Source organism: Balaenoptera acutorostrata, chromosome 4 (genome assembly GCF_949987535.1).
Source record: "Balaenoptera acutorostrata chromosome 4, mBalAcu1.1, whole genome shotgun sequence".
Classification (NCBI taxonomy): domain Eukaryota; kingdom Metazoa; phylum Chordata; class Mammalia; order Artiodactyla; family Balaenopteridae; genus Balaenoptera; species Balaenoptera acutorostrata.
In genome coordinates this window covers 39,175,418-39,190,408 of record NC_080067.1, presented here as the reverse complement: position 1 = coordinate 39,190,408, position 14,991 = coordinate 39,175,418, and the positions used below count along the sequence as shown (strand labels likewise).

General features: G+C 43.5%; 1 protein-coding gene across 4 annotated transcripts in view; it reads right to left on the bottom strand.

Annotated features, from left to right (window-relative positions):
• ARHGEF26 (Rho guanine nucleotide exchange factor 26) overlaps positions 1–14,991 on the bottom strand; it is a 167,621-nt gene extending 152,630 nt beyond the window's left edge. For all 4 annotated transcript variants that reach the window (XM_007164806.3, XM_007164805.3, XM_057545163.1 and 1 more), the window contains exons 1-4: positions 14,877–14,991; positions 13,309–14,453; positions 11,898–11,937; positions 8,209–8,354 (exon numbers count right to left, since the gene is read on the bottom strand). In XM_007164806.3, coding sequence (XP_007164868.2) covers positions 8,209–8,354; positions 11,898–11,937; positions 13,309–14,388 — 1,266 coding nt within the window. In that variant the 5' untranslated portion in view covers positions 14,389–14,453; positions 14,877–14,991. The remainder of the gene's footprint in view (positions 1–8,208; positions 8,355–11,897; positions 11,938–13,308; positions 14,454–14,876) is intronic.

The window sequence follows — 14,991 nt, the reverse complement described above, 5'->3', positions numbered from 1 at the left end:
TTCACAAGTGCAAGCTCAGTATTATAGAGCCTTTCCCCACAGTTATTCAGAACTCCTCAAAGTAACCGAGCCTTCTTTCCTTTTACCTAATTACACTATATTCCTACAGACTCCTATTGTTCTTGAATGCATCCGTCTACCTCCCCAGAAGAAATACCAAGTGGAGGATGAGGGAGGCTGTAATTTAATTTGATTTCGTAGTACGCAAATACCTACCATAGGTAGTTCTAAACTATGAAGATACCAAGTTTCCTAATGTATCAAAGACATTTATTAAATCCAGGATGTTGCCAAACTGTCAAGAATTTTTCCTTTAAAATAAAAATTAAAAACAGCCTCCAAATAGCCCCAAATAGGAAACTTCCTGGCTGTTTTCCTCACTGAGTTTTTTTGCTGTTATTTTCACTTATGGGATTAGGTTTTTGCCTTTACTCATTCATTTATACATTCACTCATAAATTCATCACATATTTAACCGCAAGCCTATTGTAAGTCAGGCAATGATGTGCTAGGAATAGGATAGGAAACATAACAGACAAAAATCTCTGCTTTCATGAAGATTTTATTCCAGTGGGAGCAGATGGACAATTAACAAGAAAAGTAAATCACATAGTATGTTAGAGGGGTAAGTGTCAGGAAGAGGATAAGAAACGTTAAGGGGGTGGTAGTGAGAAAGTCATGTGGCTCTCTGGAAGAAGAGCTATTTATTGTAAGCTGAGGGGACAGCAAGTGCAAAGGCCCTGAGGCAGAGTGCACCTTGTACTGGAGGAACATCAGTGTAACTGAGCAACAAGCATGGGATGAGTCCAGAGAGTAACCAGGGGCCAGAATACACAGCCTCACTGGCCCCTGTAAGGCTTGGCCTTTATTTTGAGTGGAGGTAAGAAATAACTTGAGGGTTCAGAACAAAGGGACAATATCTCAGTACATTTTACCAGGATCACAATTCAACAATATAACTATATAGCTGCTATACGGAGAAGAGACCAAAACGGACCCACGTAGATGCAGGGAGTTGAGCTGGGAAGCAATGGGGACAATCCACCTCCACAGTGACAGGGTGGCAGCAGAGAAGTAGCTCTATTCTGAAGTTACAGGCAACAGACTTTGCATCAAGTCGGAAGTAGGTTATGGGAGAAAGAGAAGAGTGAGCAAAGGCTCTAAGGGTTCTGACCTTCACAAGTAGAAAATGGAGTCATTATTTGCTGAGAAAAAGAAGAGATTATGAGAGAAGCTGATTTGGGTGGGAGAGAAGGGAGTGATCAGAAGTCAACTTTTGGAAAGGTTAACTTTGAGATGCTGGTTAGATACCAGAAACAAAGCTGGATATCCTTGTCTGACGCTCAAGGAAAGGTCCAGTCTAGAGACAGAAACTTGAAAGTCATCAGAGTAGATGATGCATTGAAAGCCACAAGACTGGATGAGATCACCAAGGGAGTGCAGACAAAAGAGAAGCCCCAAGGATGGAGCCTCTGGACCCCCCAACAGGTAGAGGCTGGAAGAAAAGAGATCAAGAAGCTGCAGGTGCACTGACTTTTTCTCAAATCCTCTGACCCTCCATCACCCCGAAGGGTCCGCATAGCATACGTGATGTTTTCTCTGCTTGGGACCTCTCCAGCCTGCACCCGCCCCTCTAACAACAACTCTGACCTGACACTTATCTGGTAGCTGGTCAGATGGCAGCTCTTGTCATCTCCTTTGCCACCTTCCCTTGACTAACAGCATCTTGCCCAGACAGGTGCCCTTCCCACAGGATCTCAGAGCAGCACAAGCACGTCCTTCACAGCACTAACACAGCAATTCTGCATGTCCATGTGGGATAATTTGGTGTCTGTCTTGCCATTCAGGGTGTCAGCAAGGACATGAAAGCAAAGTGGAGTCTGTTTGTGCTCTATCTCCACTGCCTAGAAGAGGGCCCTCCATAAAGACTAGGGGAATCAAGGAATCATTCATCAATCTCTCTCATCAATTTTCTGCTCAATGAAATAAGACCCTCTTTGTCTGGGTCCCAGGTCTAGGTTTCCAGTTGAAACACCTCCTTTTGTACTTACACCAACCAATACGAAACACCCCCGTGCTCATGTCCTCCCACTTTCTTGGAGCACCTGTCTCTTCTGCTCCGTACCTGCCCTCAGGGCCTGAGGCACACACACCCACATTTTCACAACCCATTGTTCTCTCCGGAGAATCAACAACATAAATATTGGCACATCTACCACTCCACTGCCCTTTGCTTACTAAGCTCCAACCAGAGTAGGTTTTTTTCTCAATCTCTATATATTTTTCAGAAGGGGTTATAGCTCCACCATCGCTATCATTCAGAAAAAGAAAAACTTCTAGAGGTGACATGAACAACATGCAAATGTACTCAATACACAGGGAGCTACACTGAGGTATCCCCAGTATTTGGAGATAAAGTCAAAAGAAAAAAATACTCCCAAACTGAAACTGAAAAAAACAAAAAGTATAAACTAGTTTTACACATCTACTTGTGTGTGCATTTTTCTAAAGAGAAGGTCCATGGCTCACAACTTTTACCAGATTCTCAAAGCAGGTATAGCTCCCTAGAAAAGAAAGATGGTGAAATGCATATCCATCCTATAGCCTAACCCAGAGACTAGAAAGAACACTGAAGATCATCGTGTAGAGACGTGAAATGATTTATAAGACACACTGTTCAGGAAAAAAACAAGTTGTAATAGCTGCACAGTGTATCATTTATGTAAATGCACGTAATCTTTATTTTTTCCTTACATGTATATACGTGGATTTCAAGAAGAGCGTTACCAAATTGAGAACAGCGTTGCCTAGAGAGAAGGCGAAAGAGATTGGGATTGCAGATATGATCAAAAGAGACTTTGGTCTCATCTGAAATGTTTAATTTTTTTTCATGGAACATGTGCTATGTATTGCTTATACAGTCAAAATCAATTTTCAAAAATGTTGAAGGAACACCACAATCTAATTGTACTGAAATGACAAGAGTATAACAGAGCCCACTCCCTGCCCCAGGCTAAGCAGATCCCAGCTCCAGCCCTCTTAGCTGGACCAGGATCTCTGCTGGGGCTCCCAGGCCCAGGCACATGGACCTCCAGTTCTGTTTATAAAGATACAAACACTCCAGGAGACCTACTCTCCAACTTAACAGTGTGCACGAGTACACGTCTAAAGCCCTGACTGTTTACATTGTGAGTACCAAAAGTAAGCCAGATGTGAAAAATGGGAATGTTTTTTCTATTTTTTAAACATAAAAGATAGATATGATAAAAGGTATTAATCACCATTTAAGGTAAAAAAATAATTTTATGAGACTGCTATGTTGCAAAAATGTAAATGGAAAATTCTACGACTGAAGAGATTATTTTAAGCAGCAACTCACTGAACAACTGAAAATTAATTCAGACAACTGTGAAAATGTAAGGGAAAAGGATGAAATTGTCGATGACCTCTAAATGCATTAAGCATTTCTGCAAACAGAAGGATATTCAGATTTATGACATCTGTTGAGCTCTGATTTTCAGTAGAAAACAGTGTCTTTCACAATAAACGTGGTGTAGATTCTAAAAGAATAAGTCCCACCAAATGGAACTGCCAAAGACTCCAAAGTGTGTTATATTTTCAACTGAATGAAATTACATTGATAATCAAATGGCCATTTTTCAAATCGCCCTTTCTCATTTGGCAGTTCCAGAAGGTCAACCAGAGCAAACTATGTGTGTCTTTACGAGCTGATTCCAGAACTCAAAAGACCAAAGTCCTAATTCTAGATATGAACCTAGCTAGCCACACTAAGGACAGCTGAAGACGTGCTTTAAAGAAAACATGAAAAACCAGTTCCAGAATAGAGTTTAAAATATTTGAGCAAACTGAAGAAATATTCAAAATGATTTAAGATTACTGCTAAAGCCACATGTCAGCAAGTATAAAGGAAGAGTCCAGTAAGAGGATGACTATAGCAGGTGGATGTCAGGTGACTGCATTCGGTATTGAATCCAAGTAGAAAGTTGGCCTGTGTGCTTGTTTTTGCCTCTGGAGCCTGAGCACCCTTGTCAAAGGTACCTGGGGTGTCAAGGCGGTGGAAATTACACAAACTCACCCCATGGCAAACAAATGGGGTCAGGGCATGGCTGGCAAGTGTGGCTTTGGGGCTGTCACGGAACGTAACAAAACAAACACCGGTTTCGCAACTGTCATTTTTTAGTCCAACGCATAGCACGTGATGGGGAGAGGGGTCAAGTTATGACAAAAAGCAAAAACACTCCGGTCAAGATTGACTTTTTATTTTCAGTAATACTGTAAATCCTTCCGGGATCCCATTAAAGGATGAAACTGATTAGAAACCTGAAGTTCACTTTGCATGGAGGACTCAGCTGCTACCCACCTATAGCACTAACTGTAGCAGGTACTCAGTGTTCTATCCCACACTAATAATACAATCAATATTTTTCTTCAAACCCACAAGCTATGCCCAGAGATCCAAGAACTGCTGTCTCAGTCCTCACGATGCCATTTTAGGTGATTCGCTGGGCCATTCACCTGTGTAGGGCAGGTTCCTTTGTCTCTGGGCACAGATCTCTGGAGGACAAAAATGACTTTTCAAATTGAAACCTCCAATTTCTTCCACTTATGACCAACTAAAACCTGGAAAGCACGATCATTTATTTCTCATATATTAGTGTTCCCCAAGGCCTGAAGAGCAGCATAAAGTTCTGTTCCCTGGAATGAAGAAATCCTATATTTCTGATGAAGAATAGATCGACATCCTCTGACAATCAAGTGAAGGAAGAGTAAGCCTCACACCATCTGATGACAGTATGAAGCCCAGGTTGTGTCCCTGACAACGGAGAACACCCCACTCCTACATGGAGATCCCGTCAGCAAGGCCACACTGCTACACACGTTCACCACTAAGTCACTATAATCCAACTAGGGAAGCCTAGACTTTCTCTATTCTATGAAGGCCCAATTAAATGCCTCTCTAACTCAGTTCTAATTCTCCCTCATTCCTAGGTGACCACAATGCTACAGTTAAACCTGTCCCAACACCATACACGGAGAACCACCTTTCATGGTTGTCCCATGAAACCAAAGGAGACACATCATAAACAAACACACTAAGACAAATTACATACAGACTGCAGGCTTCAGGACCTTACACAACAAGCAGAAATGACGGCAAATTGCGGCTCTTCTAAAGAGTCTCCTGCATACTGGATGCTCGTTACAGTCAATGGATAAAAGTTTCATCACCTCAGGAGGCAGTCACGTGTTGGCCACAAAGATAAGAGATTTTTACAGAATAAAACAATCAACAGCAGCTAATGCACAGGTGTGCTCACACGCACCCCTCCCAAGTAGAAAGTCAAGGTAGATGCCAAATTGAGACCTAACCCCTTTGCCAGAAAACCCCTTGTCCTATTCCCTTTCTGGGATCAAGGCCTTAGTCGAGGAAGAGTTTTGTGTTAAAGACAGAATGGGGACTACCCTACTTATTTGGTATTATTAAAAGTTAAGCATGGAAAGATGATGGAAAGTCGAAGTGTTCCAAAACCTGCCCTAAACACTGCAGCCCCTTTACAAGGAGAGATCAGGGCACAAGGTCAGGCAGAGAAACGGAGGTGTCTACCCTTTACAGAAAACATCCTGACATTTTTCATAATTCATGAAGCCTCTTCTCTTTAGGGTCCTAACTGCAACCTGGATATTTACTAACTGCTAGGCTTCTAAAAAAGTAATCGCTGCTTTCTGTTGTTTTTCCTAAAAGCCAGAGCTGCTTGCAACTTTTTAGTGGGTAGAAAACCCACGTGGGAAGGACAGAAGAGAACTTCAGGACAGTGATGACCCCTGGGGAGGAAGGAAAGAGAAAAGGACTGGAGAGGAGGATGGTTAACTGAATCTGCCTCAAAAAATAGAAGCCTGAAATAAATATGTTAAAATGTTAACATCTGTTCAAGCTGGTACCTGGAGGGCAGGTACCTGGAAATCTATTACACAAACTTAAGTTTTAATTTTTCTATATGCTTGAAGTACTTTATAATAAAAAAAAATTAATATGTTTTAAAAGTGAAACGGAGACACAAAAGGCACAAAGAAAATGCAGGCTGGTGCCCAAGTGATGCAAAGTGGCAAAGTCCAATCACGCTGCTTTGATTAAATGTAATTGCCACCAACACAATAAATACACACAAGCCTCCTGGGAACACTCAAATCCAAGATAACACACGCTGCAGTTAGAACCCATTTTATAGCTTTACATTTTATCACCAGATAGTCTTCTGATATCAATCTTGTTAACAAACAGCACATCAGCACATTGATCCTTTGCCAAATAAAACACATGCCCATATTTGAAGTTGTACTGAAGGATATGTAGTATTATTTCAATGTGCATTTGTTAATCTAAATGAAAGCCAAACCCCAGGAGGCATAAATATGGCAGTCTGGTTTTTGGTACTAAAGCTAAGTTGGAACAGAGTATAAGTGACACAGAAGTACACATTTTTCTCTAGCATTCAAAGAACAACAGAAGGATTTAGGCCTGTGCTAACAAACGCAGCTGCTGTCCCAGAGAAAGAACTCAAAAAATCCAGTCTTCTTCTTGAGAATCTTCTACCAAATGGTCCATACCAACAATGGAATGACAGCCATTTAGAGCCATCTTGGCCTGTGTGGGCCTTGTCACCAGTTTTTCCAAGTATCTGCATTGGTATATAATACCACAAGATCATCAGATTAGGAAATAAGGCTACCAATATGCCGGTTCTATGGACAGATGATACCACCTCACCACTGCGAAATTCACAGAAGCATCACGGAAGTTGCAAACTGTTAGCACAGGAGCCAAGTCTGGCCCATAGATGTTGTCGGGTTCATACAACATTTTTTAAAACTTGAATTAGGATAATACTCATAAAAATCTGGCTTTCTGTATTCTCTTTTTTAAATATCAGAAAATACTGTAACACGGGGCTGGTTTGAACTAAGTGTCCGCTGCTCAATTCATACAAGGCCTATGGACCACAGTCCCCGCCACTCCCCATCACCTGCACTCACCAGCATCACTTATAACACTACTTGCTCTGCCCCTGTAGGCATTTTAATCTGTGGCATAACACTAAGGGTGTCACACCATGGGGGGACTGGAAATACATAACTTCTCCTTAGAACAAAATTAGGGGGTGTGAGAGAGACAGGAAGAAAGGGCTTGGTTTCTAGAATTCTGAATTCCAACACAGGGCAGAAGAGGGGAGGAAGAGCCTGAGCCAGAAGTCATCCCCATTATCAACATGCACCCATTTCCATGGTCAAATTTATGAGCGCCAACATATACAACTTCTTCACTTATGCTGACGGGTTCCCTAAATACATGAGATTCCTGACTCTGAACAATGCTCATTTCGGCTTAAGAGGGAATCACTTCTGCTCCCATATTGCCAAAGGTCTCACAGAGCTGCACTGGCCTGTTTTTCATGCAATGCTCCCACCACCCAAGCCAGCCACGGGAATTCCTTCCTACTTGGTAATGCATCAGATGCCCACAAATGATGTACCCAAACTCGCATCAAGTAAACTAAGCATCACACTGTGACATTGTTAAGCCAGGAGGAAAAGAAATTACGGCTAAAAACAAAAGATGTTTGATGCAGAGAGGAGAAATTACTCATCCACACAAAAGTAAGTGTCAGACACTCGCAAACAAAAGATGCACACGGGGAGACAGAACAGAATGCCATTCATTAACCATTTTCAAGAAAATATAAATGTGTCCCTATCAAATGAAATTTCCAAGGAAGAAGTGTAATAAGTTCCCTGTTGTGCGTAGGTACATATACATTTGTCATACATATACATATGTATATATAGCCATAATTACGGTAAAGCTCAGGATATATTAAGCTACCACTACATACACACTCTATAAAGAAAACAAGAAAAGATACTGAGTAGTAAGAGTTTCCAGAGTCCATAGTACATCAGTCTTTTATTTTATAAAAACCTGATAAATTTTCCTGATCAGAATTGTCAAAGTTCATGTTCTCACTAGTGCCTGCAGAGTTTCAAGAAACACTTCACAATCTAAAAAGAAGAGTCTTTCTCCTTAGGGTTACAGGATCACTGGTAGAAAAAATTAAAACCACAGCCAGGCATAACCTCCACAACTTGGTCTTCTCACTCCCGCAGATAGAAAAAGAGAAGGTACACACTCACCGCAGAGAGTTGGCTCCACGTGGACCTCAGTGGCTTATGGTGAATCACAATCTTTTCGCCTGATTTCTGTTCTTTGGGCTCCGACTCTTCATCAGAGTCAATGTCAAGGGCCTTTTCTTTGTAGTTCTGATACAGAACAGCGTTTTCTGCAAGAAAACCAAATCCTACATGTCACTAATTGCCCCTCCATCATGATGCTACTTGTTCTAAACAAACATCCGTATTTATACGTATACGATGTTTGGTCTCCAGTTAAACAAGAGACAAATGGATTCTGTCACTGAAGAGTCATTACCAAAAAGTGATTTTCTCACTCACACAGCTCTATCCCCAATTCATCTGCAGGGGAAGGGGAAGGGCCCATACATGAAATGCCAACTGAAGCAGAGTTTCCAGGTCTCTGTCCGCTACCCATGAAGGTCCTGTCCCTTTACATCACTGTTTTTTAGGTTAAATTGAATTTACACCCTTTTATTTGTCTATCTATTTAACAAATATTTACTGTACACTCACAATGTGCCAAGGGCTGAGAGTAAATAGAAAATGAAAGACACTTCCCATGCCCTCATGAGCTAAAATTTTAATGAGAAAAATAGTCAAAGTCATTCATTCATGTATTCATTCAACTGATATTTAGACAATGCCTACTAGACGTTAGCGACCGCTAGGCACTGGGGATACAGCAACGAACAACAACAGAAAAAGATAAAAATCTCATTCTTCGTGGAGCTGACATCAGAGTGAGGAGAGAATGACAATAAATAAACAAGTAACTTTTATAATATATCAGATGCTGATAAGTACCATGGAGAAAAATAAAACAGGGAAAGCAGGAGCATGTTACAAGGGGTGATACGTCGATTTTAAACAGGGTGGTTCAGGAAGCCCTCACAGAGGTGACATTTAAGCAAAGATCTAAAAGAAGTGAGGAAGTAAGCCACCTGTACAGCTGGGGAAAGAACATCCCATCAGAGAGAACAGCAAGTACAAAGGCCCTGGGGCAGGAGTCTGTTTGGTGCATCTATATGTACAAGGATCAGCAAGGAAGCCTGTGTGGCTGGAATAGAGTAAGGGAGGGGAGAAGGTATAGGAGTTGGGGGTTGGGATGACTATAGGGCAGACTTGCCTCAATGTCATTGAAAGGACTTCGGTTTTTTACTTCAAGTGAGAAGGCAAGTCATTTTAGAGTTGAGGACACAATGATCTTGCACAAATACATACCCACAAACCCAAAGATTTACATACAGGGGCTCTGAGAACAGACTGTCAGCAGGATATGATCTAGTCTGGGGGTCAGAGAGGTGTTAATGAGGAATATCTTAAGATCTGAAAGCTGAGAAACTACAGAGCTACAGAAAAAAAAGCACATGTAAAAGCCCTGAGGCAAGAGGACATATATTACCTTAGAAGAACAAAGGAAGGTCATTCACTGGAGTATGGGTGTCTAGCGGACAAAGGGTGTAAGGTGAGTTTAGGGGGAAGAGCCAGACAGTCCAAAGAAGCAGAGTTTTGCAGACAATGTTAAAGAACTGGATTTTATCCTGAGTCGAAAAGGACTGAGTTTCTTTCATACCGTAAGGGTTGTATTTTATCTCGATTGCTATGGGAATCCACTAAAAGGAAAAGACTTTATTAGACTGGAAAAGCAAAATATTGACTACTTAAGGGACTAATTAGGATGCTACTGAAGTGGTCAGTGAAAGACAATGGAGACTTGGGGGGATGGGCTGGATATGGGGGTCAACTGGATATGGTGGTAAGGATGTTTCCTGGCTCTATGAGTCCAACAATGGAAAAGTAGGAAATGGGAACTCCAGAAGAGATTCACCTTTAGAGGAAAGATTATGAGTTTGGTTTGGGACATACTGAGTTTGAAATGCTTTTCCCATCTACTGAAGCCAGCAAACATCTGCCTCATCTCTCAGCAACTACTGCATGTTCCATATGCACCATTACTAAAGCAATACTGGAATCTATGCAAGATTTTACTGTTCTCTGATTGTTCTGAATATGTAAAGCAGATTATGAGGGTACAGACTTGAGTTCCCCCCACCTCTGTGGTGTCCTTTAAAGTACTTAGTGTGTGGCACAAAATATATGCACACATTGTTGATATACATTCATTCATTCTCACAACAACGTGGGCAATAGTATTAGTAGCTTCATTTTACCCAGGATGAGATTGAGGGCTCAGTGAAGTTAAGAGGCTTGTTCACTGTCACTCAACTGATGAGTAGAAGCAGCAGGACAGGAACTCAGGCCCCTGGTTCCAATATCACAGGTTCTCACCACTCTACCACACAGCTTCCTGACTTACATTCTTGTTAGTCATTAACTGTAAGGCTCCTGCATTCCTCATGTACATATATGTGAAAAAGAATTTCTAGGTCATCATATTTGAGAAGAGAGGAGAGGGTGCACAGAAACAGCTCCTTGTAAAAGGAAACAACATAAAACTAGTTGTAATGAAGGTCTGTCCTCGGACTTCAAGAAAGCTCGACATTTTTAACCCTTTGAGGCAAAGGTCCCAAAACCACTATCAAATTCCAGAAGATGCAAAGCAGCTCTCAAAATCGATATTAGGTAGATGCTCTGTTCACTGCACAGTCATAACGGGGGTATAAGAGGAAGCAAACTGGACTAAGAACCAGATCTCTGTCCTAGCCCTGGCTGTGTGAAAGTGCACAAGGTACTAAACTCTCAGAGCTTCCAGGTTCCTCAATTATAAAATCTGAATTTATCCCAGCCAGCTAAAGTACTGTATCTGGGTTTCTTCCTCATAGAGAACAGTCTTCTAAGATTGGTACAGTAAATACACTTTTATAAACTGGTCATGTTTAAATGATCCAATGAGAACTGATTTTTATAAGAATTATATAGGGAAATGTTTTGTAGTCAGCCAAGGTGATATAATTCTGGGTGGTTTTACCTTAGATTTACTTATAGAGGGGCATACCCTTCTTCATTGTTCTTTAAAGGTTGGGAAATCTTAGCATTTCAAAGCATGACAGAAAGTAACTACCCTCACCTCCACCACACTCCCCCAGCCCTACAAGCACTGCACCTGGGGCTTCTCCCTTTGTGCTCTTCCAGACCACTGACACTGGATCCATCTATTTACACGAAGTCCGCTAATCTGATTAGGGTTTGAACACCTGGTGAAAGCTGCTTTTATTTTTGAGATCCTTCACAAAAATATTATATGGGTTCGAAATTCTTAGGAGTATGTTTCTGTCAGCCAGGAGAGTTAGATTTCCCCCAAATTGAAACTGGATTAGGAAACAGGAAGTCAGAAATGATATTAAAATGTAGAAATATGGGGAAAAGAACATTAAGTCAAAGGAAATATGACTTAAGATCTAAATGCAAAACTTAATTTTTAACTAAAGGGCTAGAGCTTGCCCTTACTCTTTCTCTACTTTTTGAGGGAGGTGGGGATGGAGCCAGAGTAGAGAAGAATTAAAAATCCCAGAACATTGGTCTGACAAAGTCATCTGCTTACAAAGAATGCCATTGATCTTACTCACTGCTGGTGAATTTAGCTTAGTGCGGAGCTCTGTGCTGTATAATTTGTGAAGAAGTTGTACATTTTTCTCATCTTGTGTTTTTGTAACTTCAGTTGGATTTCAACTTATAATTGATATTCCACATTGAAACAGCAATAAAAGTCTGGAAAATCAAATGCTTACCTTCCCCATCAAATGTTCCTTGTTCTTTCAGCATTTTTTTCTAAGAAACAAGAAAAGCAAAAAGAGGAAAAGCAAAGCAAACTATGTATGAGTGAGCCAAACAGAAAATACAGCTATTTTAAGAAAAAGTATTTTTTTTGTTGTTACATTCATTAGATTTCCAAAGGCATACAGCAGACGATCCCTGGAGTAGTTCACTCATATGACTACTACAACTCACTAAAAAGGTGAAATAAAATGAACAATATCCCCCATGCTCTGTCAATACAGCTTGAGAATCCTCAAATGACCAGTAGTACAGCTTATTTCATTACTCATGATTCACCATCACTGTTAAATTGAACTTTGCTATACTTGCAGAGTTGGAGGGGAAAAGAAAAAAACACATAAAATGTTATGGAACTTCTTTAAGGCCATGGGATCTAAAATAAAACAGGCTTGCTTGTGTATTACACATGTGACATTTATATAGACTCTCTGATTAATCAAGAAAAGACGTGGCTGCCAAAATGAATTCCTGCCCGATTGCTGAGATCTGTCTTGCGTCTGGAGAAGACAGCACATGCACACTCCAAAATCTCCTTCCCTAGTTTTCCCTATTTCTTTATGTCATATTTAGTCATATTTTAATGAGCACAGCTCCTAGGCCTTTATCTGGGAGCAACACCACACCATTCACTCGAACCTGAAGTTTTCAGCTACCAACTTGTTAAATGCACTCAAGGATTAAGTGGGCACAAAATGGGAATAAGATACAACCACAGGCAGCGGTGAGAGAAACCAGAAAACAGCAAAGATGACAAACTATGTCTTTTGTGATCTGGCAACTGACTTTTAAAATTCACATTTTACCTGAATGGTTATTTAGTATGGGATCACCACTGAAAAAAATAATTCAGTAAATTAAATCATTAGTGTAAGTAATTAAAATAATCAATAGGCTCAAGGGAAAGCAGTTTTCCTGCATCAGCTGTGATGAATCAGCAACGAATGACTGACATTTCTAAACAAGCACCAGGCAGCACAACCACATAATCAAGAGTGCAGATCCACGCCTGCCCACCATCCCCTTTTCAGCTACCTGTATTAAAACTGTTCGGGGCTCACTCAGCCAATACTTAATTTTCTGTGTTTTTTTTTTCCCCCATTTGTCCCCCACTTTTTGCCCGAACTTAAAAAATTAAAACAATTAAGAGTTTCAGTTCCTCCCATGAAGCTGCATTAACCTGGACTGCACCTGCCAGCAACAGAACGGGCAAGAGATAAATGTGCACGGGTCTGATCAACAAACAACAGAATTAAAAAAAGAACAATAACCTCTGGTTTCCTCTGTGCCCCTCCTCCCCACCCCCATCACCTTCACTTGTGGCTTAGTGAATGCCTAACTTGCGACACTCTTGCCCATTCTTACCTTTATCCTTCCCAGGCTGGAAAACTTCTCCTTGTCTTCCATCACTGCTTTCAGAATAGGCTGGGACATTCTGTTCTTCTTCTTCGAGGTGGTAGGACTGTCAAAATCAACGCCACTGACCACTGCCCTGCGATAGGACGTGGACCTCAAGCCTCTCCGCAGAGACCCCGGGCTGTCCAAGTCGTTCTCCGCCTCGCCCTCGTCCTCTGCGGGGCCCAGGGGCGCTCCAAGGCCCTCCACCACGCTGCGCACCTTAAGCAGTCTCCTGTGGGGCTCCACATTCTGACTGTTGGATTTACTTATTTTAATTTCCGAGGCCAGGCTCTTCGGAATGATCTGCTGTTTCCCCACTTTGAGGGCGGCGGGGCTGTTTGTGCTCAAAACCACTGAAGGATTCTCCAGGAGCTCGTTCTCCTGTGAGGGAAGCCTTTGGAGGGGGAGTTTTTGCTCCAAAGACCTTTTGTGGGGCGCGGGAGAGAGTCTCGAAGGTCCCCGCTCAGGGTCCTTAGCCATCTGACCGGACAGCGAACGGGCGCCTGGGGAGGCGGTATTAGGAGTAAGCGCATTTGCAGCAGGCGAAAGCAGGGGGCTGGCGGGGAATCCGACCCTGTCCCCCTCGGGGCTGCAGGGGCCAGGCGCATGAGGAGTCCGCGGGCGGTGCAGCGGCTGCTGCGCGAGCGAAGTCGCAGTGCCGTTCGCTGGGGATTTGGAGTAGCCGCCCGACGCCGCTCTAGGTTCCCGGGGTGACTTGGGCCGTCGAAGCCGAGGAGAAGCAGCCCTGTACTCCGGGGAGACGGTCCTCCCATTGGTCACCAACCTCCGATGGGCGCACAGAAGCAGGGGGCTCCTCTGGATCGTCCTGCCGTCGGAGGCGGTGGGCACCTGGGCCGGAGTCTGCGCCGCGGGGAGCGTCCCTCGGTCCTCTACCGGGAAATCCGTGATCAGCAACCCGCTGGGGCTCTGGTAGGACTGGGGCCTCGGCTTGCTCCGGCCCAGCAGCTGGGGCTGAGGGGCTGAACGCCTCCGCCACAAAGTGGTTAAGCTGTTGCTGGAAAAATCTACTTCGCTCTTGCCGTCCATAGCAGAGCCTCGGGCGTCAGCCCTGGGTCGGGGGGGGCGGGGGAACAGCACCCAGTGAGTCTTGCCTAAAGAGGAAAGAAGTCATGGAACTTTGCCGCCGGACAACCAGGCACGCCTTGCAGACACGCGCGCTCTGAGCCCGGGGATCACCCGGCTGCCGCGCGGGACACAACTGCGTGTCAATTACCCGCCCCTTTCTGGGGCAAAAACTGCGCCCACCACGCCGAGCAGTCCAGTACAGAAATCTGGGCTGTGCCCTGGCGGATTAATCCAATCACCTCCGCGTCCTTCCCGCGCCCAAAGACCACCCGCACGGAAAGAAACAGCCACCAATTCGCCGGGTGCAAACTGATGCACAAGAAACTTGGGACGAGTTCAGCTTTCTCGGGAAACTCGCCGCGGGACCCTCCCCTCCGCCGCCAGCCAGCCGCCCGCCCCCGTCGTTGGTCCCCTAGCGCTCTAGCTGCCCGTCTCCCAGGCGGATTTACCTTCAGGGCTTTGCAGAGCCCAAGGCCAAAGAGCACCCACCGCCCCGTGGGTGGCCCGGATCCCAGACCGAATCGCGTCAGCAGGAGCTCTGGAGAGCTCTGCAGCCGACCAGGC